This window comes from Colossoma macropomum, unplaced genomic scaffold, assembly GCF_904425465.1.
Source record: "Colossoma macropomum unplaced genomic scaffold, Colossoma_macropomum, whole genome shotgun sequence".
NCBI lineage: Eukaryota > Metazoa > Chordata > Actinopteri > Characiformes > Serrasalmidae > Colossoma > Colossoma macropomum.
Genome location: NW_023496051.1, coordinates 3,102,510 through 3,129,809, shown reverse-complemented (window position 1 = coordinate 3,129,809; position 27,300 = coordinate 3,102,510). Strand labels below are relative to the sequence as shown.

At 41.2% G+C, this 27,300-nt stretch overlaps 1 protein-coding gene across 1 annotated transcript; it reads left to right on the top strand.

The window, feature by feature from the left end:
* Positions 1-489: 489 nt before the first annotated feature.
* LOC118804605 (sarcalumenin-like) lies at positions 490-27,300 on the top strand. The gene is made up of 7 exons (XM_036565143.1): positions 490-583; positions 13,283-14,119; positions 17,377-17,475; positions 20,300-20,395; positions 21,045-21,161; positions 22,837-23,070; positions 24,946-27,300. The coding sequence occupies exons 1-7, from the start codon at positions 526-528 to the stop codon at positions 25,785-25,787; spliced, it is 2,283 nt and encodes a 760-aa protein (XP_036421036.1). The 5' UTR covers positions 490-525; the 3' UTR covers positions 25,788-27,300.

Sequence of the window (27,300 nt, the reverse complement as noted above, 5' to 3'; positions counted from 1 at the left end):
ACGCCAAAATTAGATCTTGCTTAAGGTACCAAAATGTTCAGAAACAGGCCTGATCATAAGAAACAAATCATAATCATAAGAAAAAATGTTCTTAACATCTGTTAATGTAATTAAAAAACTAAAAGAACTTGCTTTCCAATTTTTCTGTTGATCCTTTTGTACAGTTAAAAGCAGAATTTAGATTTTTCTAAATTTCTCATGAATTAAAATGCTCCATTCTGGATAAACTTACCGAGTCAGAATTGTTGGTGGTGATAGGAACCAGACGTCTGAAGAGTTTAATGCCTCCCAAAATGGTTATGAATACATTGCATGAAGCTTGAGACGTTGAAAAACTGTAGTGGGCTTTGTTCAGTGCCTCAGTCCAAATGTCTCTTTTTTACCTTCTCTTCAGGCTCTGTGATTGGCTCAGGCAGCAGCTGTCACTCATAATGGCTGACGCGTTCGTGTCCTGCTCCACCCCTCGCCCTTCCTCGGGGGGTATATATAGCTTGCAGGAGAGGCTTGGCACCCCTGGCAGTCGAAATGAAACTCCTGCTCCCATTCTCCTGCCTGGTCAGCCTGCTGGCCCTCACCACCGCAGGTAAGAGTGTGTGTATGCGTGCAAGATCAGCTGCTCTGTCAAATCAGGATAGAACGTCATTGAAGGGGTACTTGGCTTGATATGCATTGGTGTTGGTTCTGGGGTGGTTCTTCGTTAAAGCCTATATGATAAGTTGAAAATATTAGATTTGCTTAATATAATATCATAAATTCATCCTTTGTAAGCTTATATACAGTAAAATATCTTTACTGCTCTGGTAAATTAAAAAGGATGAGTTAGACTTAGAGGCTGGGAAGGTCTTTAGGTTTTATAAGACCACAAGCAACAGGTATGTAACCAGTAGCTGCACCTGTTGAATAAATATTTATGCCATTGGTCACTGAATACATATTCAGGTTTGAGCACAGATCAGTGTTTGATGAACTGCTCTTTTGCTCTTTTTCTCTCTTGCACGCTAATAGCTTTATCTGTGCATTGAGTAAATTTGAACCATTAATTGTTGGACCTAAGCACTTATCTTTATGTATTTGGCATGTAAAGCAAGTCATTAACGTAAGCGATACCATCCATGTAGAGATATTCAGTGTTCTGTTTTCGAAGAGGAAGAAATCAAATGGATACAAACCTTAAAGAGTGACTCCACTGATTATTTCCTAAATGTGTGCATAATTCAGTCATTGAGAATTTAAGTCATTCATAGTGATTTGATGTGAAACAGTTCATTGTAGAGAAGCTTGTCGACGTCACTGTGGTGGTGATAGGAACCAAGGTCATTTTATTTACCATCTGAAATGACCAGTGAACCCACAGGAGTTTTTATATGGTAAAACTGAACCAGAGCTTTTCACATCAAACCGCTCTGAATGACTCGACCGTTTAATTATGGAGATATTTTGAAAAATCGGTGTAAGTCCCCTTTAGGTCTGTATACGTACTACTGATTACACACATGTAAGTTTTTGTATTCCTGCCTTTGTGGGGTGTTTCAGTGTCCTTCTATATGATTGCATATAAATGCTGCCGTGCTCCAAAAAAACAACCCTCAGCAACCAAAAGATCAGCTTTGGCCTCTTTCACTTTTTTAAAACTACAGTTTTCAATTAAAAAAAAAAAAGCAATTTTGGGACATTTGGACCCACAAAGAGCTAAACACACGCATACGCACACATACAAGAGGGTGTCAGCTGCTGTGAAGTGTAGCGCCAGCTGATGGAAAGTGTGAATAAAACACACAGCTACGCATCCGCACAGTAGCTGCTTGGTAAACGCATTATATTAAATGGTAAATTTGCTCTGGTTCATATGTTCTCAGCTTGTATCTAAACCATATTACTAAAAATTGAGTTTTCATTGGTTAATTTATCATATTATTCAGCCTGTTGTTCACATGAGGCTATTGATTTTTAACAAAACATTAGAGGTGGGAATGAAAGAATGAAAATTATAGATAATTAAAAAAAAATCAAATGGGCTCTGTTAGATACTCATCCAAGGCATAACCGTAAACAATTTCACCATTTTAACTCAAGCCAAACAAATTCTGCTGCATTTCTTCTAATCGTACCAGACAAAGCATTAATGAACCTCATATTGCGTTTGTGAATATGTGAGTGTTTCTTGATAGTTAGTGGAAATGGCTTGTATGATATTTCACAACATATTGTAATGCCCCTCTAATCAGAGTCATAGCTGCATGTTATGACCATTAAACACTGTATTGCATGCAAAATCTCAAAGACTGAGCATCTCAGAGCATCGGTGTTGTTCTGAGGGCAGCATTTGCATTAACTGACATTTAAAAAGCCAAAAGCTGTTCCTAGATCAGCAGTGTAATGGGTCCAGGGGTCCGACGACCCCTGACTTGTCTGAGTGTGCCAGTAGGGAGTTGGGATTGCAGTGTTTTGCCACTGCACATAGAGAGCATGCTTGTAAGGTGATACTGTGCTATTACATTGCTGATTCATGACTGTATCAGGCAGAGTCTCTGATTCAGGCTTACATTCACAGCTCTGTTCACCACTTTAACCACATGTGAAGTGGTTTGCATACATTTCTATGATGAGGCCAACCTCCAGGTGGTATTAGACACTGTAGTCTCAGCTTGGCATGATATCGTCTGAGCATTGGCGAACATTTAGAGTTCAGATCTGGTCTGTGACAGTAAGACAGGCTCGTTGGATTTTTGAAAGGCAAAAACCAGTTGACCCTTGTGACCACTGCTTGTAGGCCTCTGTGTACTACAAGTATTTTAACCAGCCTGTCCTTGTCTGACCTTGTGCCTCTTCTACCTATCTATCTATCTATCTATCTATCTATCTATCTATCTGTCTGTCTATCTATCTATCTGTCTGTCTACCTCTCTGTCTATCTATCTATCTATCTATCTATCTATCTATCTATCTATCTTCTTGCCAACCATTTCTCTTTCTCTTTGTGAGCACAAAGTGCTCTGAAACTGCTCTCACACATTCTAAAACCCACAGCCACACACTTCTACGCTCAGTTCTCTCACTCACACACACACACACACACACACACACACACACACACACACACTCCCTGCAGCTGCCGTCTCTTCGGCACTGTCTCAATCAGCATTTATTTCTGTCCCGCCAGCCTTGTAGGGACATCCTTTATTTGAACAGAGGGACTCGGAGCCACTGTGCTGTAGTAGGGCCTGTTTTAGCACTGGGGGGGCTTTCCCCACACACCCCCCTCCAACACACTGCTCCACTCGGTTAACCTTCACATTCTGTTCGGCTTTACGGCCGGTAATGACAACGGCTGCATCCGCAAACGCAGGTATCGAGCTGCTGCAGCCACAGTACAGATCAGTAGTCTGAGTTTGCTCGCTTTTCTACAACTGATATAACTGCAGAAATGTCTGAAGAAATGACTCACAGGAAAGGAATATCAAAGCAATGAGTATGAGAATTCTGTAAACAAGTTACTGTTCGCTTAAAACATACATACACGCTTAAAAAAGTTTGTTCTTCAAGGGGTCTTTAAAGAAAATGGTTCTGTATAGAACCATGAACACTCAAAGAACCCTTTGCATGATTAAAAAAAGAGTTCTTTGCATCGTAGCAGTGTTCTTCAGACTGATGGAGAATTCGCTGTAGATCCCGTGTGTCAAACACAAGGCCAGCCACACAATCCTGTCTGGCCCGCAAAAGTATTTTAATTTTCTATTAATATTAGCCCTTTTCACAGTGTGCTACACTACAGTCCCCAGCATGCACTGCAACGTAATGTGCGCTCCGACCCCAACAACAGTCTATGGGACCGCAGTTACACCTCAGTTCTTCACAGTTCCACACCAGTCATATCACCAAAATGCATTCAGCTGCAGTTTAATCTTAACATTAGCTCAGCAGCTCAGAAAAAAGGCCAAAGCTTAATGAACTTGTAGCAAAGAAGGGAGGTCAGGTGTCAAATTCAAGCAGATGTGCAAGCAAAAGTGTCTGCTGAGGTTTTTGCATATTTTGAATAAACAATAGTTTTCAGCTTAGTTCAGGTTACAGCACAACATTAATTCAAAATGAAATAAAACCTTTTTTTTCTCTGGCCCACAGATTTGATGAGATATTTTAAGATGGTTCTGCACCGATCCTTGTTTCTACACTCATTGTCCATTTTATCAGCTCCACTTACTATATAGGAGCACTTTGTAGTTCTACAGTTACAGACTGTAGTCCATCTGTTTCTCTGCATACTTTGTTAGCCCCCTTTTACCCTGTTCTTTAGTGGTCAGGACCCCCATGGACCCTCACAGAGCAGGTACTATTTGTGTGGTGGATCATTCTCAGCAATAATAAACTGACCATTATGGAGTCCAGACTCATTGAGTGTGTTTAAAATCACTTGGATGGTGAGAAGCAGCAAATGCAACCAACTTCTAAGACCGAACTTTGGAGGGGTGGGAAAACATCCCTGCAATTGTTTTGCAAAACTGACAGCAAGTCTTATGAGAAGAAAGGAAGCTGATACAAAGTGGAATGGGTGGGCACACTGAATAAATGAAGGGAGGTCTGCGACTTGCACAGTACACACAAACACTCTCTCTCTCTCTCTCTCTCTCTCTCTCTCTCTCTCTCTCTGCACTAGTCTCTAAAGTAAAGCTATTCCTTTGGGTGAAGGGAGGTCCTCCACAAGGATCTCGAGAAAGACTCCCTCGTTCCCTCAGCATCATTATTAATTTACCATGATCGGACTCCATGGTGGAATGCAGCTCCGTGGGGGTTGACCTGCTGTAATGAAGTACATTCCCACGTGATTTAGAGCATATAATCCCAGAGCATCTCTAGCATGCTTACAAACTCATTTAAGCACCTGTAATTGGCATCAGTTTGAAAAACTGTGATACACGACAGCGGAAGGTTCCCATGCGCTCCATATCCAGAATGCCAGATCAAAGTTTTAGTCAGTATGTGCTTATGTAATGTCTATGAAGCTTATTTTTCCATGAGTACTATACTACAGTGTTATTTATAACAATGCACTTAGTAGAACGACGGACGGGAGCGTCATTCTTATGTAAGCAGTAATGGCGATCCGCTGCAATGCAATTACTGTACCAGCAAGTGCAGACAGCACTACCCAATTAAATCAGCGGGGGTCTATGAGAGAGTGGAAGAGACAGAGTGAAAGACGAAGAGATAGACAGAGTGAGTGAGTGTGTGTGTGTGTGTGTCAGAGAGAGAAATATTTTTCTCCCACGCCAACTTGGCTGCAAGGCCTTGTCCATTCAATTAGAGACTTCGAAGGAACACTCAAGTCAAGCAGCGAGCTCCATTTACGAGCGAGTTCAGAGAGCTAAGAGCAAGGTGTGAATGCCAGAGGTGAGAAGGATTCCTCTGAGCTCACACAGGACTCAGTGCTGCCCTCTGCTGTAAAAAGCCTCTGGTGTGCCATTAGCAGGATTAGCATAAATTTGGTATTTTACCCCTGGGTTGTCTGTGATGCTTTTTCCACATGTCTGACAATTAGCTGATCTTTTTTCCTTGATTATGGAAAAGAGGTGGGCTCTGCAATGCAGTTCAAAGCACTGTTACACACTTTCAGTGGCTTGTTAAGTGAGTGGGATGTGCCGTTCTCCAAAAGCTCTTGTTCAATAAGTTCTATTATGTCAAAATAATTATATAATATATCGCTGTTGTCGCAAGAAAACCTCGTATGTCCAAAAACTTTACAGGAGAAGGAAAAAACCTACTTTACTTCTAATGTAAGTCAATGGAACCAGACTTTTTTTCCAAGTAATTTTGGGCCGTTTCTTTTCGTCCGTTCATAATGAAATTTACACACAATGTAAAGAGCAACAGGCAAAAACTGAAAAATGACAAAAATGGAGATTTTGTTCCGACAGCAACGATTATATTGTATATAGTATGATAGTTCTATGGTTTGTGGTTAATTATATAGAATTATATGGTCATTATTCTTGGTTTTGCTGACTTCTCAAAGTTCAGACAGTTACAATCAACTTATCATTATACTTTTTTTGCAGTTAAACACCACATTTGACCTTTTGAAAAAAATGATTTATACATATTTGTATGCATAGACAAGCGTATCCTGCTTTCAGATGTCTATAAATTGTTTTTGTGGCTGATTAGTGTAAACTTTCTGTAGTGTTCTCAGCTTTACCAGGTGTTTAAGGGGGGCCTGGTGACCTTTTAAAGTAGAGCCTGACTGATAGACATCATCATAATCATTATAGTCAGAGTTCAAAACACATTTCAGATTTTTTATTAATTTGGACTTTAGACAGAAATGCTTTTGTTTTAAGAGACCCTTTAACCTTAATTTTGTTTATTTTATTTAAAAAAATAATTGAGCATTCTATTTGGTCTCAGTAGTGACTGTTTTAGTAGAGAAAATTTTAGCTAATTTTGAGCAGAACTCAAAAACGCAGCCAGTACATGTCTAACAAACACAGCTTTGAACAGCTGTACACACATAAAATCACTATATTTTTCATTAAAACACAAAAAAGTACTTAACTGCAAGAAGTATGTGTTTCGGTAGTGACCATTTTTAATGTTCCACACTGATTTTCAGACTTTGGGACACATTTACTTCAAAACAATGGGATCTAACTGCTAACCATGTGGTCATGAGGGACAGGGATGCAGTCTCACTTCCTGCTCTAAATTGCAGGGGCATGGCTAAAATAAGGCTCCGCCCATATACAAAAAATCTTTGTTTCGGTGGTGACATGAAAACATGGAAGAGCATTTCTTGATTAAAGCTTTTTTATTTCAAATTAAACTTAAAACAAATCTAAATCTGTCAACTTCACTTTAAAAGCAATCAAAAAGATTAAAATCTATTTTCTATTAAGACAACTGCTGAAAAATAAACAAACATCAAAAATCAAAAACCGCAAGGAATTCTGGGTAGCCTCGTCCCTAGTGCTGTAATGTTCTTGCTGTTCATTTAGGTTTAAGAAACATGACCATTGAGAACAGACAGCTACACTGATCAGGCATAACATTATGACCACCTCCTTGTTTCTACACTCATTGTCCATTTTATCAGCTCCACTTACTCTATAGGTGCACTTTGTAGTTCTACAGTTACAGACTGTAGTCCATCTGTTTCTCTGTGTACTTTGTTAGCCCCCTTTTACCCTGTTCTTCAGTGGTCAGGACCCCCATGGACCCTCACAGAGCAGGTACTATTTGGGTGGTGGATCATTCTCAGCACTGCAGTAACACTGCAGTGGTGGTGGTGTGTTAGTGTGTGTTGCGCTGGTCTGAGTGGATCAGAGAACACATTTGAATTCAGCAGAAACACTGAATAAAGGCCCTGCAGTTGATGATGCACCAAAAATGTAAACCGATAGATCTGTGACGCTGTTAAAGGAGTTCTCTATCCTTTAGTTCTCCAAATGCTAACTTGGCTAGTAATGGCTGGAGTGTAATGGGAACCAAATAGCATGCATGATGCTAACTGTTCTACTGCTAGCTTTTATTCATTATCAGAGCTTTGCGTCCATAAAACAAGCACTTTCTCAAAAGCAAAACTACAAATGAAACTAATGTAAGTTACCAAGACCTGCATTAGAGCTATATATATATATAAACACACACACACACACACACACACACATCATCTAAACCGCTCATCCTCCTGGGTCGCGGTGGGGTGCTGGAGCCTATCCCAGCTATCATTGGGCAGAAGGCAGGATACACCCTGGACAGGTCGCCAGTCCATCGCAGGGCAGTATATATATATATATATATATATATATATATATATATATATATATGTGTGTGTGTGTGTGTGTGTGTGATGTCGAGTGAGAGCTCAACCCTGCTCTGGTTACCCCCTTCCCAACACACACACACACACACACACACACACACAGAGAACAGCACTTGCTGTTCTCACTCCCAGCCAGCTTTGTCTGCTATTTCAGGAGCTGATTCACACCAAGGGCATTTGGTGCCCATGACGAAGCTCATCATCAGAGCTGAATCACTGATGCAGGCCGTCACCACAAGCATACACGTTCAACATCAAAGCGACTCCGCTATTAAAGGCAGCATTGTTTTTCGCGTAAGCTGCAGCTATGATTGGAAGTACAATTAAAGCGATTAAAAGTCCGCCTCCAGTCTAACCCTTTGATCTTGCAGACCTAATGCAGCATCTGTAGCAGAAATAGGAGATTTTTCACCTTTGAAAATGCTTTAGAGTAAAATCGGATTTTATTTTGTTACTGCAAAAACGAGGTTAACGTCACATCCAAGATCCTACCTTGTGAGAAAGTTACAGGCCTCTCCCACTGCATCTGTTACACACACACACGTACACCGATGTTGGATTGATTTCAATTATAAACTTATATCGCACTTTCTACAACAAACGCTGTTACTAACTAGCTTTATTGAAGTAGGTAGGGTCTAATGATCGTGTCACCGAGGCTGACCGTGTCAGGAAAAACTCCATAAGAGCATGAAGAAGAACCACTAAGAGGAACCAAGACTTGAAAGGAAAAACTCCCTAAGGCTACGTTCACATTACCAGGTTGAAGTGGCACAAATCAGATTTTTTGCCCTAATGTGACTCAGAGCTGATGTTTTCAGGGCTGTGTGGACACAAATCTGATCTTTTCAAAGACCTGAGCCACTTTCATATGTATCCTAGATCGGATACGTATCCGATTCGTGACCATGCGACCTTAATGTGACGCTCAGATCGGAATTCATGTGCTTTTTTTCCCACTGCACGTGACCATCATTCAGTGTTACCATGGCAGCAGCGCCGAACAGAAGTTAAAGCCTGTAAACGGTGGAAAAGCAGCTCATCTCACCTTTTTCTCCTTCGTCTCGCTCTAATAATGAAGCTGAGAGCTGATCAGAGTTAATGATCTTCTCAGCGAAGCTCGTTCTGCTCGTTAGTTTGTGCTGATGATGAACGTGATTCATTCACGTGACGTTACTGAGTAGGATGAGCTCATGAGGGTCATTTCAGGACGCCGGTTCATCACATTAATGACAGATTTGAGCCTGTTGATACAAAATGTGAATAAGCGTAAATGTAATTCGTTATGTAACTACATTTAAATAGTATAGCATAAGACGAGACACCTGAAGGTTACATGACTCTTGTAGGCCACGGAACCTTTAGAACGCTCTCCACGTAACACTGTGCTGGCAGCACACTCGGAGCCAGCTCTGAAGTTTCTCGGCCTGTGTCGTGAAGTCGAGAAGCAGACTGTCACTATGCAGAAGCATCCCTTTATAGCCCTGGACTGAAACTAGAGCTGCTCACAGAGCAGAGATCAAGCTCTGCTATCCAGACATACATCCAGCACACTCACGCTGCCTCATTCTCCACTGTCCACTGCAGATGCTTGGGGTCACTGCACTGGTCCCAGTGGTCCCGCTATATGTCATGGCATTTAGACAGTGCACAGTATCAGGTTTATCAGTGCACCTTAAAAGTAACAGTAAGGTCATCTGCACACTGTTTAACGTTCTCTACAAGTTGGAACAATTCAACTTAGTTGCTAATTGTTGTCATTTTGCTGTACATTTACATTCAGTTTACAGTCGCAGATAAATGCTAATATATGCAGGAACTCTTAATCTGTTCTGGATGTTGTACATCTGCCAAGTTCATGTTAACATGTTCTCTTCCAACTGTAATCAATGATTTTCTTATAGAACCGGTGTTTGTTTGAGCTGAATTACTCTGTTTAATGCTCAGGCTCATTTCTTCATTCAAAATTGGAATAATTCTCTTGGTAATTTTGCTGCCAAGTCTTGGTTTCTCTCGGTGGTTCTTCCCCATGCTCTTATGGAGTTTTTCCTTTTACATCTTGGTTCCTCTTTTTGGTTCTTCCTCATGCTCCTAGGGAGTTTTTCCATGTGAGTCTTGGTTCCTCTCAATTGTTCTTCCTCAAGTTCTTACAGAGTTTTTCCTTTACGTACTGGATCCTCTTTTTGGTTCTTCCTCATGCTCTTAGGGAGTTTTTCCATGTGAGTCTTGGTTCCACTCAGTGGTTTTTCCTCATGCTTTTAGGGAATGTTTTCTTTCGATTCTTGGTTCCTTTCTGTGGTTCTTGTTTTTACAGAGTTTTTCCTCTCAATTCTTGGTTTATGTCATTTGTTCTTCTTCATGCTCTTGAAGTTTTTCCTTTTGAGTCTTGGTTCCTCTCAGTGGTTCCTTCTCATGTTTTTACAGACGTCATTTGTAAAAAGAGACGTCATCTTTGTGATTGGTTAGGAAATGCTTACAGAAACATTACCCACTGTTAGGATCGCCCAGTTTACAGCAAGAGGAGAGAAATACTGGCGAAATACACCACACATTTAATTGACTTTGGGAATGTGTTCATAATAAATACATCGTACGTTGTGGTGTTTCTTCCTAATGCTGTTAGTGAGTTTTGAGTCTTTGTTCCTTCCAGTGTTTGTTCTTCTTGCTCTTAGGGAGTTTTTCCCGATGCTGGCCTTTAGAGATGCTCATTACATCCACGTTTCTATACATCTTGTTTGTGTCAGCATTTGCTGTAGAAAGCAATATACAAGTTTGAATTAAATTCATTTAACCCCTTAAAATCCCAGGTGTATGACATACTAAGGCTTATTATTCAGTCACTACAGGGAGTTCAGTGTAAACTGGCTGAGGTAATAGAAGTGTGTGATAAAACTTTGGGCCTGCCACTGAGCCATTTAAGGGGGCCATTTAAGGGTAATTCATATTATAATAAAATAACCTATCTACAAACAAATGTGGTATGGACTGAAAGGCTAGAATCTGCACTTTCTGCAAAATTTGTCCAACAATTAGGCAATTAGTTGTCACTGGTACATAATAACTCTTGCAGCGTCATTCAGGTCTACATGATGGAAAATGAACTCGCTGCAAGAACCAATTCTGCACTGTACTCTCTAAATGGTTTTGTAATCCAGAGACATTACTTCCAAAGACAAATTGTCCCAGACCCATGGGATCGTTTGGTCCAGTCCTTATTATGTCATGAGACAAGCGTGCTCTGGCCTGGGCACCAAAAGTCTATTCTGATCTGAAACAGATACAAAGACGTCACTGACACAATGCCGGTGGTCAGGTGACGGTAATAGAGCAAAGGATTTGACATTGTCTCTTTTCCGTTACCTTGATCTCTTTCCTGGTGTTAACATGCTGAGACACAAGGACGTGGTGGACAACAGGCCAAAGCAGATGCAGTATGTTAATAACTAGATAAAATGCATTAAAAGAGATTAGACTGAGTACGAGAGAATGGGGTCATTGGATTACTGCCACTACCAAGGGTGGTGAACTTCAAGCACAACACCACCCCCAACATTAATGGCTCTGTGGTTTCCACTGTGGAGTCACTCAGGTTCCTGGGCACCACCATATCCAGGGACCTAAAGTGGGAGAGGAACACTCTCTCCTTAGCCAAGAGAGCACAGCAGAGAATGTTCTTCCTGAGACAGCTGAAGAAATTCAAGCTGCCTGATGATGAGCCTGATGATCCAGTTCTACACAGCGATCAGCGAGTCCGTCCTCACATCATCCATAACCGTCTGGTTTGGTTCCTATACCCTCACAAGAATGTGCCAAACTCCAGCGCATAATCAGGACAGCGGAGAGGATCATTGGATGTAGCGTGCCAACACTTTAGGACATCTACAACAGCAGGATGATGAAGCGAGACAGCAACATTTCAGCTGACCACTCTAATCCTGGACCTCTTCCAGGCACTTCCCTCTGGTAGAAGATTCAGGGCCATCAAAACCAGAACAACTAGATATGCTAACAGCTTTTTCCCCAGAGCTGTAGCTCATTAACCACAGTGGACACCTCGCACTTTAAACCTTAACTGAACCTAACAAACCTCCCTTACTGTATTGCATAATGCATATTTGCACAACTGTACAAGTGTTAGTATTTTTTTATTTATTTTACTAATTTTCATAGCATTCTGTAATATTCTGTATATCGCTGTTGTTGGAAGAAAACCTCGTATCTCCAAAATGGTAACTTTATAGGAGAAGGAAAAAACCTACTTTACTTTTAATGTAAGCCAATGGAACCAGACTTTTTTCCAAGTCATTTTGGGCCGTTTATTTTGATCCATTCTTCATGAAATTTACACACAATGTAAAGAGGAACAGGCGTTTTCAAAAAACGACAAAAATGGAGATACGAGTTTTTTTTCTGACAGCAGCGATATAATAGTTATTATATTATATGTCTACTCAGATCTACATATGTATAGTATTCATATTGGCATATGTACAGATATACACACATCTCTTCAGCTCCTTTCACATTGGCTCTTTATTATTCTATTCTGTTTATTGCAGTTTTATTTTATTTGTTGCTTAGATAAATATTTGTTTATGATTCTGAAATGAGAAAAGCATTGCAATACACAAGGTGCATGCATAAATTTAATGAAAAACATAATAATACTTTGCAGAATTTATCCAATACTAATTTATACTTTATACTTTTACAACCCCATTTCCAAAAAATGTTGGGATGCTGTGCAAAATGTAAATAAAAACAAAATGCAATGATATGCAAATCATTTAAACCCTATATTTCATTGAAAATAGTACAAAAACAACAGAGCTTGATATTTACCTGATGAGCTGAATCAGGCGTGTTGGGGCAGAGAATAGTTGAAACCATGCAGGTCAATGAGTGCCTTGGACTGGAGTTGAAAACGGCTGGACGGTGGTACACAAAGGACAGTGTGGCTCCACTCCAAAAAAAGAGGTCAACCCAGCAAAACTGTGTAGAATTGAGAGGTCACCAGAACACAGTCCTGACTAGAGACACAGTATCAGGCACATTACACTATTTTTCCAACTATTTTAATGGGAACATGTGGGGTAGTTATGCCATTTTACCACTTGGTCTACTAGACAGAGATTTCTATTTTATCTACAAAGTCAAATTGTATTATTTATAGTATAGTCTAACTCTGTTCCTCTCTAAAATTGGTTTGGACATCACTGGCTCTTTTGGAACTCCAGTAGCTTTTGGAGCTTAGCATTACTGACACTATGTGACCTTGTTATTTTGAGAAATTCAGAATTGTGTGAAAATTTCCATACTGGTGCATGCACAGCCTTTGTCATAGCCATATAACACTGCAAGGAATGGTTCATAAACTGTGTTTCAGAGTCAGGGACATAACAGGAAAAGGAACAGCTTATTTGAGAAAGCGATTCTATATTCAGTGACTTTGTTCACTGTGTTTTCCAGATTCGGTGAGTGAGGTGCCCGACAATGAGCCACTGGTGCGTCTACAGCTCCAGAAGGAGGGCGACCGGTTCTCGGGCTGTGACTGCAGCAAAGAGATTACCCAGAGTTCCTCCAATGACACACCAGCACCCGAGAGAACCGTCTGCCAGCCTTGCACCGCCGGGCCACACCTGGACGCACCCTCCAGAGAGGATTCTGTAACCAGTGAGGAGGAGGAGGAAGATGAGGAGGTGGCTTCAGACGAAGCGAGTGAAGTGGTAGGTGAAGAAGAGTCAGAGCAAGAAGAGGAAAGCAAGGAGCAGGCGTTAGAGAATGAAGACAACGAGGAGCTGCAGGGGAACGAAGAACACGAGGAAGCATCTGAGGAGGTGATGGCTGAATCAATTGCAGTGGAGGATGCATCAGAAGAAGCTGAGGATGTGGAAGAGGAGGTTTCGGAAGCAGAACTAGATACCACCACGACTCTTCCTGGAGAGGAACCTGAGGTTATAGAGTCTGAAGTTGTAGAGGAGCCAGTGCAAAAGGGGGAAGAGGAAGTTTTGGAAGAACCAGTATCAGAAGAGGAGACGGTGGAGGAGCCTCAGCGTCAGGGAGTATTCGGGTTTGAAGCGGTAGCCGCAGAGATAACGGCCTCAGCGGCTGCGGATAGCAGCAGTAACCCTGGAGAGTTCATGGCAGATGCTGCCCCCATAGAAGAGTCTAACCCTCCTGCTGGTGAGGAACCAGTCACTGAGGAAGTTAAGCAAGAACTGCCTTCAGAAGCTGATCCTCCTGTGGAGGAAGCAGTGCCAGAGGACAAGCCCACAAAGAAACCAACACCCAAAGGCTCTGTGAAAGGTACAGCACACAAGCACAGTGCAAACAATGTGAAAGAAATCTCTCGTGAGATCGTTTAGATCTCTCATGAACAGTAACGTATCGTCCAAACAATGGCATGTGTTTTTGCCTTTTTTTGTCAGTTTTTAATGTTCATTATGTTTCTTAATTTCTTAACAAATTAACAAAGTCAGTAGTGCAAACTGAAACCTGCTGATGCAGAATGTAAGCTGAATCCAAATGTTATTGCATGTATAACTACAATAATTTGTGTTATAGTTTAATTCCTGTTATAGTAAATAAATTACAAAGGCTTATTGCTTGGGCTGTAAATTTTAACAGAGCAGTCTACAGTGCAAGTCGACTTCTGTGCCTGTCTTTTGTACCCATTTTACAGTTATGTGCCCTATGTGACTAAACTGTAGTGCAAAAAATGTCCCCTTTTCAAAGGGACTTGTATGTTCTTTTAAGTACCACTCAAGGGTACAAGTCATTTTGTACCTTAAGGCTATGTTCACATACCAAGCCTCATTGCTCAAATCTGATTTTTTGCTCAAATCCGATCTCTCTGACACGATGGTTCACTCTCGTTTAGGCAATTGATTCCAATCTTTCATGAATGTGACGAACCGGCGTCCTGAAATGACCCTAATGAGCTCATCCTACTCAGTAACGTCACGTGAATGAATCACGTTCATCAGCAGCACAAACTAACGAGCAGAACGAGCTTCGCTGAGAAGATCATTAACTCTGATCAGCTCTCAGCTTCATTATTAGAGCGAGACGAAGGAGAAAAAGGTGAGATGAGCTGCTTTTCCACCGTTTACAGGCTTTAACTTCTGTTCGGCGCTGCTGCCATGGTAACGCTGAATGATGGTCACGTGCAGTGGGAAAAAAAGCACATGAATTCAGATCTGAGCGTCACATTAAGGTCGCATGGCCACAGGTCAGATATGTATCCGATCTAGGACCACATATGAAAACGGCTCAGGTCAGATTTGAAAAGATCAGATTTGTTCACACAGCTCTGAAAAGATCAGATCTGAGTCACATTAGGGCCAAAAAATCGGATTTGTGCCACTTCAACCTGGTAATGTGAACGCAGGATTAAGATACATTAAGACAGCTCAAATATACCAGAAGTGTGCAGACATGCTAGCAATAAGACTTTCTGTTTATTTGCTGTATGTCCAAAGTTTGCAGACACCTGCTGAACCAACTGAAATCAACAATATTAATAGGGAGTTTGTCTCCCATTTGCATCAGTAACAGCCTTTACTCTACACTACCATGTGTCTATAGAAAGGACTAAAGCTTGGATTTCACACATCGAAGAACTAGAGCTGCTTAGTAAGAGCACTCGTAGATTCCGTCTGTGTAGAGAATGTCAGCGCCGCTTTAAAACAGAAACGCCTCGTCCTCCCTGCTCTCCGTGCTCTAGAACCTGACACCCCAGTCAAAGGTGCCCCAGAAATAACCTTACTTCTGAAATAAGCCCACCAGAAATAGCCCCAGAGACCCAGTAGACCCATGGCCACTGGTAACATGTTCTCAGGCCTGCTGTAAGAAGATGGCTTAATTTACATGATCTTTATGAATATTTTTTATGACACAAATGATAACACTTACAGCACGTATCTCAGTAACTCAGAACCAGCACCCCTGCAACTGATTAGATGATTCATAAACAGTAAAAACTAATATGTTAGACATTTTGCAGGTTCGGTAATTGTTGGAGTGCTCAGATGTCCTAAGGCTGGTTAATACCATAAAATTTACATGCAACTTTAGTTGAAACCTACATGAAACTAAATTTTACTTGAGGTGCATAATGTAAAGTGTACTGCAACATCACTTGAAACTCATCTGCAACAGTTGCAAATGTCTCAAATTCATAAAACAAGTTTTATGAAACAGTCAATCAAAATGGCAATTACGAATCGTGCAATCATGCCGAACGATCTCAAACGATCTTTCACTGGAACAATAGATTTATGTAAGGTTGGTAGTTTTTCATTTTGTCAGTTACCTGAGCCATGATGGCAAACATGAGTTGCTCGAAACAATTCTGTAACCAACCAGCTTAACTAGTCTGCTAACAGTAACAGCTGTTTAAACGGCTGCCTGTGCCAGCGTTTATTCCTGTTCTTGTTTGTTAGCCTGCTGTTATCGAGATCTACATAGCTAGATCCATTTTCTCCTCTCTTGACACCCCTAATTTACACAGAGCTCAGATTCCTTTGGGATGTGAAGGATTAAAATTATTACAGAAGAGGAGACTGAGATGTACTCCTCAATCACTTGTGGTGCTTCTAGGTCAGGATGTGCAAGAAATCAAGTACAACCACAATACCTACTTTTAGGCCTCATTCACCAATATCTTCCCAAGTGTTTTTCTTAAAATTGTTCTTGAGAAAAGGTCCTAAACTGCAGAACTGGTCACAGTTCTTGAGTGCATGTAGATTAGAAAACATTGGTGAATGTCAGAATCTTAATGAAAACTGCATAAGTGAGTTTTAAGAGAAAACTTTCTTCTTAAGAACAGTGGGTGAATAAGGCCCATTACCTTTTCATAGGCCTAATATTCACAGAACAGATTTAAAAGTCAAATACATTGTAAAGAATCATAGGTATGTAGTTAAAAGACAGAAATAAAGATATCAGCAATGATGGAAAAATTGTACCAACATGCAGCAAATATGTAAATTCCATCTTGCAGATGACTTTGTAACAAGAATGATATGTATCAAAAAATATGCTGCTAATCTGTCTGTTTAGTAGAGTGACTGAATGTTTTGCATACAGTTTTGATTGTTTTTAAATTGCTTCATGTAACTGTCATGTTGCACCAAAATAATGTTGCATGTAACTCAGAACGTGCAACTAGTTGCATGAAAGTTTCTCTGTGTACAGCCAGCATAATGAGGAACTATAGCATGCAACTCATTTTTTGTTATATGCTTACATTTCAAATAATATTTTATTTCTATGTGTCACACCGTTAGAGTAGATTTGGTTGAAATTGGTTGTCTTTTCCAACCTGCTTTTTTTTGATTGGCTGCAACAGTATAGGACAGCTTGGTAGTAGAGTGTTTTAAACAGGAAACTGAATGTTATGAAGCGATTCAGTAGGCTGAATGAGATTTTGCCAGCGTACCGTAACGGTTGTCCAACAAGCAGCAGTTGCTACAAAAGTACAACTTTGTGGGCGTGGCCTGTGGGCGGAGCCTGACCGTGAACATTCAGGAGTCTCTCCTTTTTGTCCTTTTGTTTGGCAGTGGGGAAGACAGCAGCAGAGGGTCCTAAGACGAGGGATCGGTCTCACATCGATGACACACTTCGACTCGCCATAACTGAGCCATCTGAGAAGTTTTCAGGTTTGGCACTTTCACTGATTAGCATGAGCATCACTATGAAGAACAATCTTTGGTTTTGTTGATATTCAGTAATAATTCAGCTTCCAATTACCTCAAATGGAAGCATCACACTCGGGTGGTCTCGACGACAATTTCTGAGTCTACCTTACCTCAAGACCAAGACAGAGACAAAGTCCATTCAGTGTTGAGACTCCAGTACTACAACACAATTACATAACTTGCATAATAGCCAGTGTATAATTTGTGGTAGGTACCCAATAATATGTCTTAAGATTAAAAATGTAATTATGCACAGAGTTCAAGACATTAATACACAAGAGGCCCTGGCTCTAATTAAAGCATAGAAACAAGCACAGATTTGAGTGTCTGTAACGACATACAAACTACATCTGATTAACCGTGAGGTGATTTGAACACAATAATGAATCAGCTTCATAATCAGCTGTGGGGACACAATATGGCCACTTATTTTAAACAATTTAGGCCTCTTATGTTAAACTTGGGCCTCCGGTTAGAGCTGCACGATATTGACATAAATGCATTATTCGATAAAGTTGTTGGATGTATATATACTTTTTGGGTGTGTATATATATATATATATATATATATATATATATATATATATATATATATATATATATATATATATACACACACATACACTTCCAAAAAAATCCATACTTCTGCCACATCCAGTTACAGGCACTCGCTTCCTATATTTAACATTGTGATATTTGAAAGACGTTGTGCCCTCAGTGTCTCCTCAGTTGTTAATCCATTGTTAGCTTTAGCATTATGTCACCTGCAGGAGCAGCTTTTCCTTATTAGACATGAAAACCTGATGCTTTTGTGCCCAGTTGGTAAAAGATTCCCTGGTTTTATTTACGTAAACTTTCCAAAATCCTTTTTTAAGTTATTTAAATCGGCCAACATTTGTATTTTATGTGTCCGCACTGAACGTCTTGTAAAGCCAGTTTAGTATTAAATAGTAAAATACTCCTCTATGTGCTTTTAAATAAATTTTTCTTTGTGCTGCTAAACTTCTTCATCTAAACTTCATCTTCAAGTATTGTGGATGTTGCCAGGTAGGCTGAACTGAGAGTTTAACGGACATAGCAACAATAACTAAAAGAGGCGGGATAGAAAGTCTGCAAATTCCACTTTACAAACTATTAATGTTGACAATCGCCTACCATTATAGTAACATACAAAGACCGACTTATTTTCATGGTTGTTTTATGTTTTTGTTTTTACGGATTTAATTGACTGGTAATGATTTTTACCACAAAAAAAAACATTTCAGGTCAGTGAAATTAGTGTACACATGGTTTATGATTAGATTTGACCATACATGGCTTTGATAAATAAGTGCCACTGAGAGCACTGTACACAATTTAGACTTATTCAGAGTAACAGAACATTCCCAGCACCAGAGCTAGAGTGGGAAGTGTTTTCAGACCAGGAATTTCATGATGTAGACCAGCCCACCACTCTTAACTCTTAATGCACACAGCATTGCATCTCAGTGCACACTGCACTGCCTTCGTGCAAACTAACTATTTCTAAAATCTGCACATTTTCATATTTTCACTTTTTATTATTTAAATGTTACACTGAAATAACAAAGGTGGCTCACTAGTGATAAAACACTGGTGAAAGCTTTTGTCTTAAATGTAACATAATCAAGACAGTCAATATGCTACAAACTATTGCTAGCTAAGAAAGTTAATGTCACTGTTTCTCATTGTCCACCTGCTCGGATATGTCCTCTTCCTCCTTAAGTAGCTTTTTCATTCTCGTCTTCGACCGCCTCGGTTTTTTTGCAGTTCTTGCTGCTGCTGTCCATCTTCACATAATTAACATATGAAAAGTTGCTGCATCGATTAAAAAAATAATGACCTCGTGTCAGTCAGCACCAGATTCACATCGTCGCGCAGAATTTAATACGCTAATCTCTCAAGGCTGATGTTAGCTTCTTGTTCAAATTTCCGTTCCACCTTATAGTGGTGCAGTTACACGCAAACACCTATACAGGCGTCTGAATGTAACTGCTACATCATTTGAGGTGGAACAGGAAATGAGAATCAGAAGCTAATTTCAGCTTCATCAGCAAACCAGGGCTGTACCACTTAGGGTGGGGGCTGCTGATTTAACCCCTAAATTACTACAGATATGCACTTCGATGTAACACGTGTAGTTTGTCTGAGTGTTCTTGTGCTTAGACCATAGTTCACAGTAACCAGCCCAAAGCAGGCCCACCGGGAATTCTCAGGACTCTCCCATTGACTCACTACAGCGCTGCCCGGCACTCACTGCTCTGTCCTCTCCATATTCCCGTAACATTTACTTCAAAAAAGAAGAATTTGGCAAAGCAGAGCCGGCCGAACTCTGATTAATAGGAGCGTATTCACTCGCTGGACCGTATCTCTGCGTATTCATCATAGAAATCACTCCAGGGAGCAAAACCGTCTGAATAACAGAGTCTTAATAATCTTGCTTGTCTTAATAAAGAAGGCAGACCTGGTGAAGAGTGTGTGTAATTAATCTGACTCGGGAGGCTGTACAACTCTGTGAAGACATTATTATTTTTCCTTTGGGCTTCATTTGCTCAGAATGACCACCCACACCTGCACCTAATCTTACACAGCCTCATCATCTTACTTCAGCTTTCTGTCGGCTCTTCCTCTTCTCTCTCGATCTGTCTTCATTGTACCGTTAACATATTTAGGATGATGAAAGCACAGAGACAGAATATTGATTACTCTCCTCTCTCCCCTCTCCTTTTCACTGTCTTTTTATTCATTCCTCTCTCTCGCTCTCTAGCCACCCTGAAGAAGCTGCAGCATATTTATCACACGGCCATTAAGCCTGTGGAGCAGGCGTACAAATACAAGGAGCTCAGACAGCACGAGGTCTCAGGTGAATCTCTTCTGACTTTCTTGGCCTTATCTACTACAGCACCGACACAGTTGTACTTAGCACTGTAACAGCCCCAGATAGCATTCAGAGTCTGCTGTGAGGAAATCCCATAATGTAATATAATGATTTCCTCCGGTGTGCAGAGCTCAGTTTAGCAGCCCAAATCCAAACAGTGCCTTAGTGGCCTGAAATGTGATCTGATTTCCTACAGAAGGAGTGCAGGCCTGGTTTAATTTTACTTCAAAGGAGGTCATAACATTTAGATCATCTCAAAAATTGGAGGATTTAAAGTGGTAGTTCATGTAAATGTCTTGTAACACTACTGAGAAGCTACTGCCTTGTTGATGAGGCCCAGTTATTTCTTCATGACGTGAAGATGAGAAATAACATAGCTCATCAAATCAGTAGCTTGGCCCAATTCTTCAACTCTGGCCTTTTGCACTGACATAAAGACGAGTTCTTCCAAGTAGACAGAAGTTCTGTCTTCTGTAAGCTCTGTATCTACCAAATACCACGAATGTAAATCAAAAACGTGTTCTTTAGCCACTTCCTTGATCTCCATAATTGAGGACAGAAGTGTCGCCCTCTTGTGGCGAACAGCAGTAGTGAGTAACCACTTGCTTTGCTAATGCTGCTGTTTGGGTCGTAGATGCCGAGATCGCCTCCAAACCCATGGTGCTGTTCCTGGGGCCCTGGAGTGTAGGCAAGTCCACCATGATCAACTACCTGCTGGGCCTCCATGACACCCCGCAAGAACTCTACACAGGTAATGATGAAATGTTGCTTTATTATTGCCTCACTTTCATTGTCTGAGAGAGAGAATGAAACAAAACAAATTAATACATGCACTAATCAGGCATAACATTCCGACCACCTCCTTGTTTCTACACTCATTGTCCATTTTATCAGCTCCACTTACTATATAGGTGCACTTTGTAGCTCTACAATTACAGACTGTAGTCCATCTGTTTCTCTGCCCCCTGTTCTTCAATGGTCAGGACCCCCATGGACCCTCACAGAGCAGGTACTATTTGGGTGGTGGATCATTCTCAGCACTGCAGTAACACTGACGTGGTGGTGGTGTGTTAGTGTGTATTGTGCTGGTCTGAGTGGATCAGACACAGCAGTGCTGCTGGAGTTTTTAAACACCTCTGAGAATAGTCCACCAACCAAAAACATCCAGCCAACAGCGTCCTGTGGGCAGCGTCCTGTGACCAGCGTCCTGTGACCACTGATGAAGAACTTGAGGATGACCAACACAAACTGTGCAGCAGCAGATGAGCTATCGTCTCTGACTTTACATCTACAAGGTGGACTGACAAGGTAGGAGTGTCTAATAGAGTGGACAGTGAGTGGACACTGTGTTTAAAACACACACTAACACACCACCACCACGTCAGTGTCACTGCAGTGCTGAGAATGACCCACCACCCAAATAGTACCTGCTCTGTGAGGGTCCATGGGGGTCCTGACCATTGAAGAACAGGGGGCAGAGAAACAGATGGACTACAGTCTGTAATTGTAGAGCTACAAAGTGCACCTATATAGTAAGTGGAGCTGATAAAATGGACAATGAGCGTAGAAACAAGGAGGTGGTCATAATGTTATGCCTGATTGGTGAATATCAGGATCCTGGAACTGATTTTTTTCCATCCTGTTCCTTATAGTATCTGACAGTACTCTTGTATCTTGTATTAAAGCGATGTTTCCACAAAATCCAAACAGACATTCAATTGGCCAAGTCACGTTTGTTGCCTAAAGTCTGATTCTTTAGTTTTGCACTAGAGCTACTAGTAATGGAAGTTTATACTCCACTAATTAGCATCATGTAAATCTCATGTCTAAATCCTCTCACATTTGCCTCAAACCATGTCAAGTTGTTTGTAATGTCAAGTAGACTTGATTATTTGATTCCTGGCACATGTTATGGATGACATGGCACATGTTATGGGGGAATGTTATGTTCCTGGCACATGTTATGGGGGCAGTCATGGGCTGGAGGTTAGGGAACCAGCCCTGTGACTGGAGGGTTGCCGGTTTGATGCCCTGAGCTGACAGTACATGACTGAAGTGCCCTTGAGCACCTAACCCCCAACTGCTCCCCGGGCACTGCAGATAGGGCAAGTGTACTCACTGCCCCCTAGTGTGTGTGTTCACTAGTGTGTATGTGGTGTTTCACTGCATGGATGAGTTAAATGTGGAGGTGAAATTTCCCCATTGTGGGACTAATAGGGGTCATTTAATCTTAATACTGTTATCTGTAAACCTGGACAAAAGTATAGACATAATTCAGGCTCAAGACGGCTAAAACAGCTGTTTTTAGATTTGCAATTTAGTTTTGACTTTTGCTCATCAAACATGTGATGTTTGGAGTTCTTGACAAACTGTTGCTCTAATATTTCTTTGCTTTGCTTTTTTCACCCCTCCACTCCCTCCCTCAGGTGCTGAGCCCACCACCTCTGAGTACACAGTCATAATGCACGGCGAGAAGGTACGCACCATCGAAGGCATCGTCATGGCAGCTGACAGCTCCCGCTCATTCTCACCGCTGGAGAAGTTTGGTCAGGGCTTCCTGGAGAAGCTGATAGGCATCGAGATGCCTCACAAGTTGCTGGAACGGGTCACCCTTGTGGACACACCTGGAATCATCGAGAACCGCAAGCAGCAGGAAAGAGGTGACAAAGAACCCAAACATACATAGCATTCACTTACCTTCGGGTTGATTAATGTGTCCTTGATATATAAATAAAAATAAAATAAATAAACACATGCAGAGAAAAACACACAAAACACACCCACCTAGCAAACACAAACATATGTAAACAGAGACATTACATAAAAAACAAACCAACATTCACACCTACGGGACTGACACTGTAAGCTATTTTAAAGATGACTGTGCGTTTGGGTCTGATGATGAATGTAAAGTGCTTGTTTATTTAATTATCGTACTAACTGTCAGAATATCATCATACAGCATGAATTTATTGCTTGTTATCCGGTTTAAGGAATATGAACCTTATAACAATATTATTATATATTAATATGTTAAACAGATATGTTTGCTGGTATTATAGAAACACTACACTGTATATAATTAGTTATGTTAAAGCAATAAGCCATAAGAGGCCGTGGGTTACTGCGATTTTATCACGGGGAAGGGTGTTGTTAGGCACGTTGAGAAGCAGAATAATACTTCCTTTCCCATGATAAAATCGCAGTAATGCACTGCCTCAAGTGGCTTATTGCTTTTATAAAACAGCGGCCAACATAAATATACACAATATTTTAGATAATTATTTAAGTTATTATTAATAATAATGGATATTAACAAGTATTCCGCCAAGAAATGTAGTTCCTTTAGAGTGTGGTATCGTTGCTAAGCAACCTTTGACCGCTGAATGAGGAGAAGAACATGCGGTCGCACATCGACATTTCGTGTTTTTTTAAACTTTTTTCGTCTAACAGTGAACATTTGATAACACAGCACTGTTTAATGCAAACACTTTTAGTTTATAAGTACTTTTTGGTCACCAAATCACCACCGTGAGTCTTCCGCCAGTCTGACGACGCCACTTTTCTCACACTGGGGCTGAATCTCAAATGGCTCCCTGCTCCCTACATAGTGCACTACATAAGAATTTAAATACTGACTCCTGCAGCCCAACAATGCAAAATATAGCTAAAAATGGTCGTTAGGGATTCATACACATTCATACTCGACAGGCAGTGCAGTATCAGACAGCAGAAGATAGAATTTCTAAACTTAACGTTACACAGCTCACTATTTATCTAGGGAGTACGGAGCCGTTTGGGATTCAGGCTGGGTTTGACGCTACTTCTGACTGAAACATGGACATTTGGAGTGTGTGAGACATTCAGGTTCATTCTTTAGACTTTAATACTGCCGTTTTTCAGTGAATCATATCGTGAGTGCTTTAATTCAAGCCTGTGATATTAATGTTGGAGTTGTTTAGCATGTTTGCTATCTTTTAGCCTGTTAGCTAGCTGACCAGCCCGGTTCTAGATAAGAATATAAGTTTTCAGCCCCTCAGTTTAAACAAAAACGGGTTCTTACTTCATCAGTTCACTCGGTGCTCTGTGTGATCAGCATTAGAGTCAAAGATTAATCCATTAACAGCTGAAGGGTTTTTCGTGCTGTGGCGCAGTGATACAGAGTTCAGTCGCTGTGAGGAGGTCAGAGCCGTGGTATATTGTGGATTTTACAACAGTTTCGAATGCGGCTCAGCCAATCAGATTTTAGGACCGGAACTATCCGTTTTATAAGTACATATATACTATACCATATAAGATTGCATAAAATCTGTGGTTATTTATTTGGCCAAACAAAAAATCTCAGGGTACTTTCAAGCCCTCCAATCACGTTTATGAATTTTCAAATAAAACTTTCTGAATCATGGCCAAAGTAAATGAATTGAGCTGAATCGTGGAGACATTTTACACTTGCACTAAACCGAATGTTAATCAAGTTGAATAGTTGCTTAGAGACTTACACCTCCAGTATTAACCCTTCACATGCTGTCCTGCAGGTTACCCTTATAATGAGGTGTGCCAGTGGTTTATTGACCGAGCTGACCTGATCTTCCTGGTGTTTGACCCCACCAAGCTGGACGTGGGCCTGGAGCTGGAGATGCTTTTCAAACAGATGAAGGGTCGTGAGTCTCAGATCCGCATTATCCTCAACAAAGCAGACAACCTGGCCACCCAGGACCTGATGCGAGTGTATGGCGCCCTGTTCTGGAGCATGGCACCACTGATTAACGTGACCGAGCCGCCACGCGTCTACGTCAGCTCGTTCTGGCCGCGAGAGTATGTGCCCGACACCATTCATGACCTCTTCATGAAGGAGGAGATCTCCCTGCTGGAGGACCTAAACCAGGTGATCGAGAACCAACTGGAGAACAAGATCGCCTTCGTTCGGCAGCACGCCATCCGGGTGCGCGTCCACGCCCTGCTGGTGGACCGCTATCTCCAAACGTTTTACGAGAAGCTGGGCTGGTTCGCTGATCCAGATGAGGTTTTCCGTGACATCGCGGCCGACCCTGACCGCTTCTACATCTTCAAATCTGTGCTGGCCAAGGCCAACGTGAGCAAGTTTGACCTGCCAGAGCCCGAGGTGTACCAGGACTTCTTCGGGGTGAACCCAGTGAGTGGATTCAAGCGGCTGGAGTCACAGTGCGGCTGGACGGGAGGTTGCCTGCTGCAGAAGATAGAGAAGGCCATCGGGGAGGAGCTGCCCGCTCTGCTCAGCAGCCTGACCGAGAGGAAAGAGACAGTCAAACAGGAGAAGTCAAAGGCTCAGGAGAAGCCCCAAGCTGAGGAGAAGCCCCAAGCCGAAGAGAAGCCCAAGAACCGCTGGCGGAGGCAGTGAGGGAAAGAGAGAGAGAGGGGCGAGAAAGATTGAGTAGGAGGGAGTAGGGTGATGTTCCTAATAGGGGTGCACACTGGCTCTGTTCATACTGGACATCAAGCCAGTGAATGGATGGATGGATGGATGAATAAATTGATTAATAAATTAAAAATGTGAATGAATAACTGAATGAATGAATGGTTAGGGTGAGAAAAATGATGGATGACAGTAGAAGGAATGGATGGATGAATGAACAAATGCATGAATGATAGATGAATGAACAAATGTACAGATGGATGAATGAACGAATGACCAGACCAGGGGATCAGAGAAACAGGATGACAGTACCAGGAATGAATGAATGAATGAATGAACAGACGAACAAGTAAACGAATGAATGAGAAGCATGACAATGGATGAACTAACGGATGAAAGTGAGAATGAATGGTTCAATGAATGAATGAATGAAGGATGATGATTATGGGATGAAAGAAATAAAGGACAGTTCAAAGGGAGAATGAATGAATAGCATGCATAGTTGAATGAGCAAATGGATGAAATGACAAATATATGGATGAATGAATGAATGGACAGAAAGGGGGATCAGAGAAATGGGGTGACAGTAAAGGGAGTGAATGAATGAATCAGTGAACAAGTGAATGAATGAATGAACAAACGATTGAACATATGAATCAAGAAACATGACCGTGGATGAACTAACAGATAAAAGTGTGAATGAATGGTTGAACGAATTAATGACTGAATGAATAAAGAATGATGATTATGGGACGAGAGAAATGAAGACAGTTCAAAGGGAATGTATGAATGAATGAATAACATAGTTAAATACGAATGAATGGACAGAAAGGGGGATCAGACAAACGGCTTGACAGTAAAGGGAACGAATGAATGAATTAACAAATGAATTGATGAATAATTTAATTAAGGAACAGCTGACAGAGAGGAACGAGGGATGAAACTACGAAGAGGAAAAAAAAACATGAATTCAGAGCCGTGAAGGAAATCCAGAGGGAGTGGAGGCAGTTTGAACACAGAGACTCTCAGAGGTCGCTGATGTATACGGCAGAAATAATCCAGGTTTATGTATAAATATTTAAATATCAACTTAATCAGAGTTGCTGGTCTAGAACCAGCTTCGACCTGCAGCGTATACCTGTATTCCATTGGGTATTCATGGTAGGAGCTGATTCCAGACCAGCGCTCCCAGTGCGATGTGTTATGAATGTAGCCACTCTTTTGTTTCTTTCAATCACATCTGTTTGCCAGTGATTTATTTATTTACTGTTTCTTTCCACGAAATGCACCAGGTTATTAATCTTCATCGTTGATATTCGAGTAAGTGGTGGGCTTGTCGACTTGTGCTCTTTTAGAAAGCATGTCTTACATTGTGACTTGAGGTAGCTGTAATGCGTATGATTAGTAATTTTGATCGTTTCATTGTGGTGACTGACGTTGAATGTTTCTAGTGCTGCATGTGAAATATAGCATCACATTAAAGCTGTGTTTTTCTGTC

Bases quoted from the DNA above. Each gene is read 5' to 3' on its own strand.
- LOC118804605 (XM_036565143.1), top strand. From the start codon at position 526: ATGAAACTCCTGCTCCCATTCTCCTGCCTGGTCAGCCTGCTGGCCCTC. The intron at 20,396-21,044 runs GTGAATCTCTTC...TTTGGGTCGTAG, and splicing joins CAGACAGCACGAGGTCTCAG to ATGCCGAGATCGCCTCCAAA. The intron at 21,162-22,836 runs GTAATGATGAAA...TCCCTCCCTCAG, and splicing joins CCCGCAAGAACTCTACACAG to GTGCTGAGCCCACCACCTCT.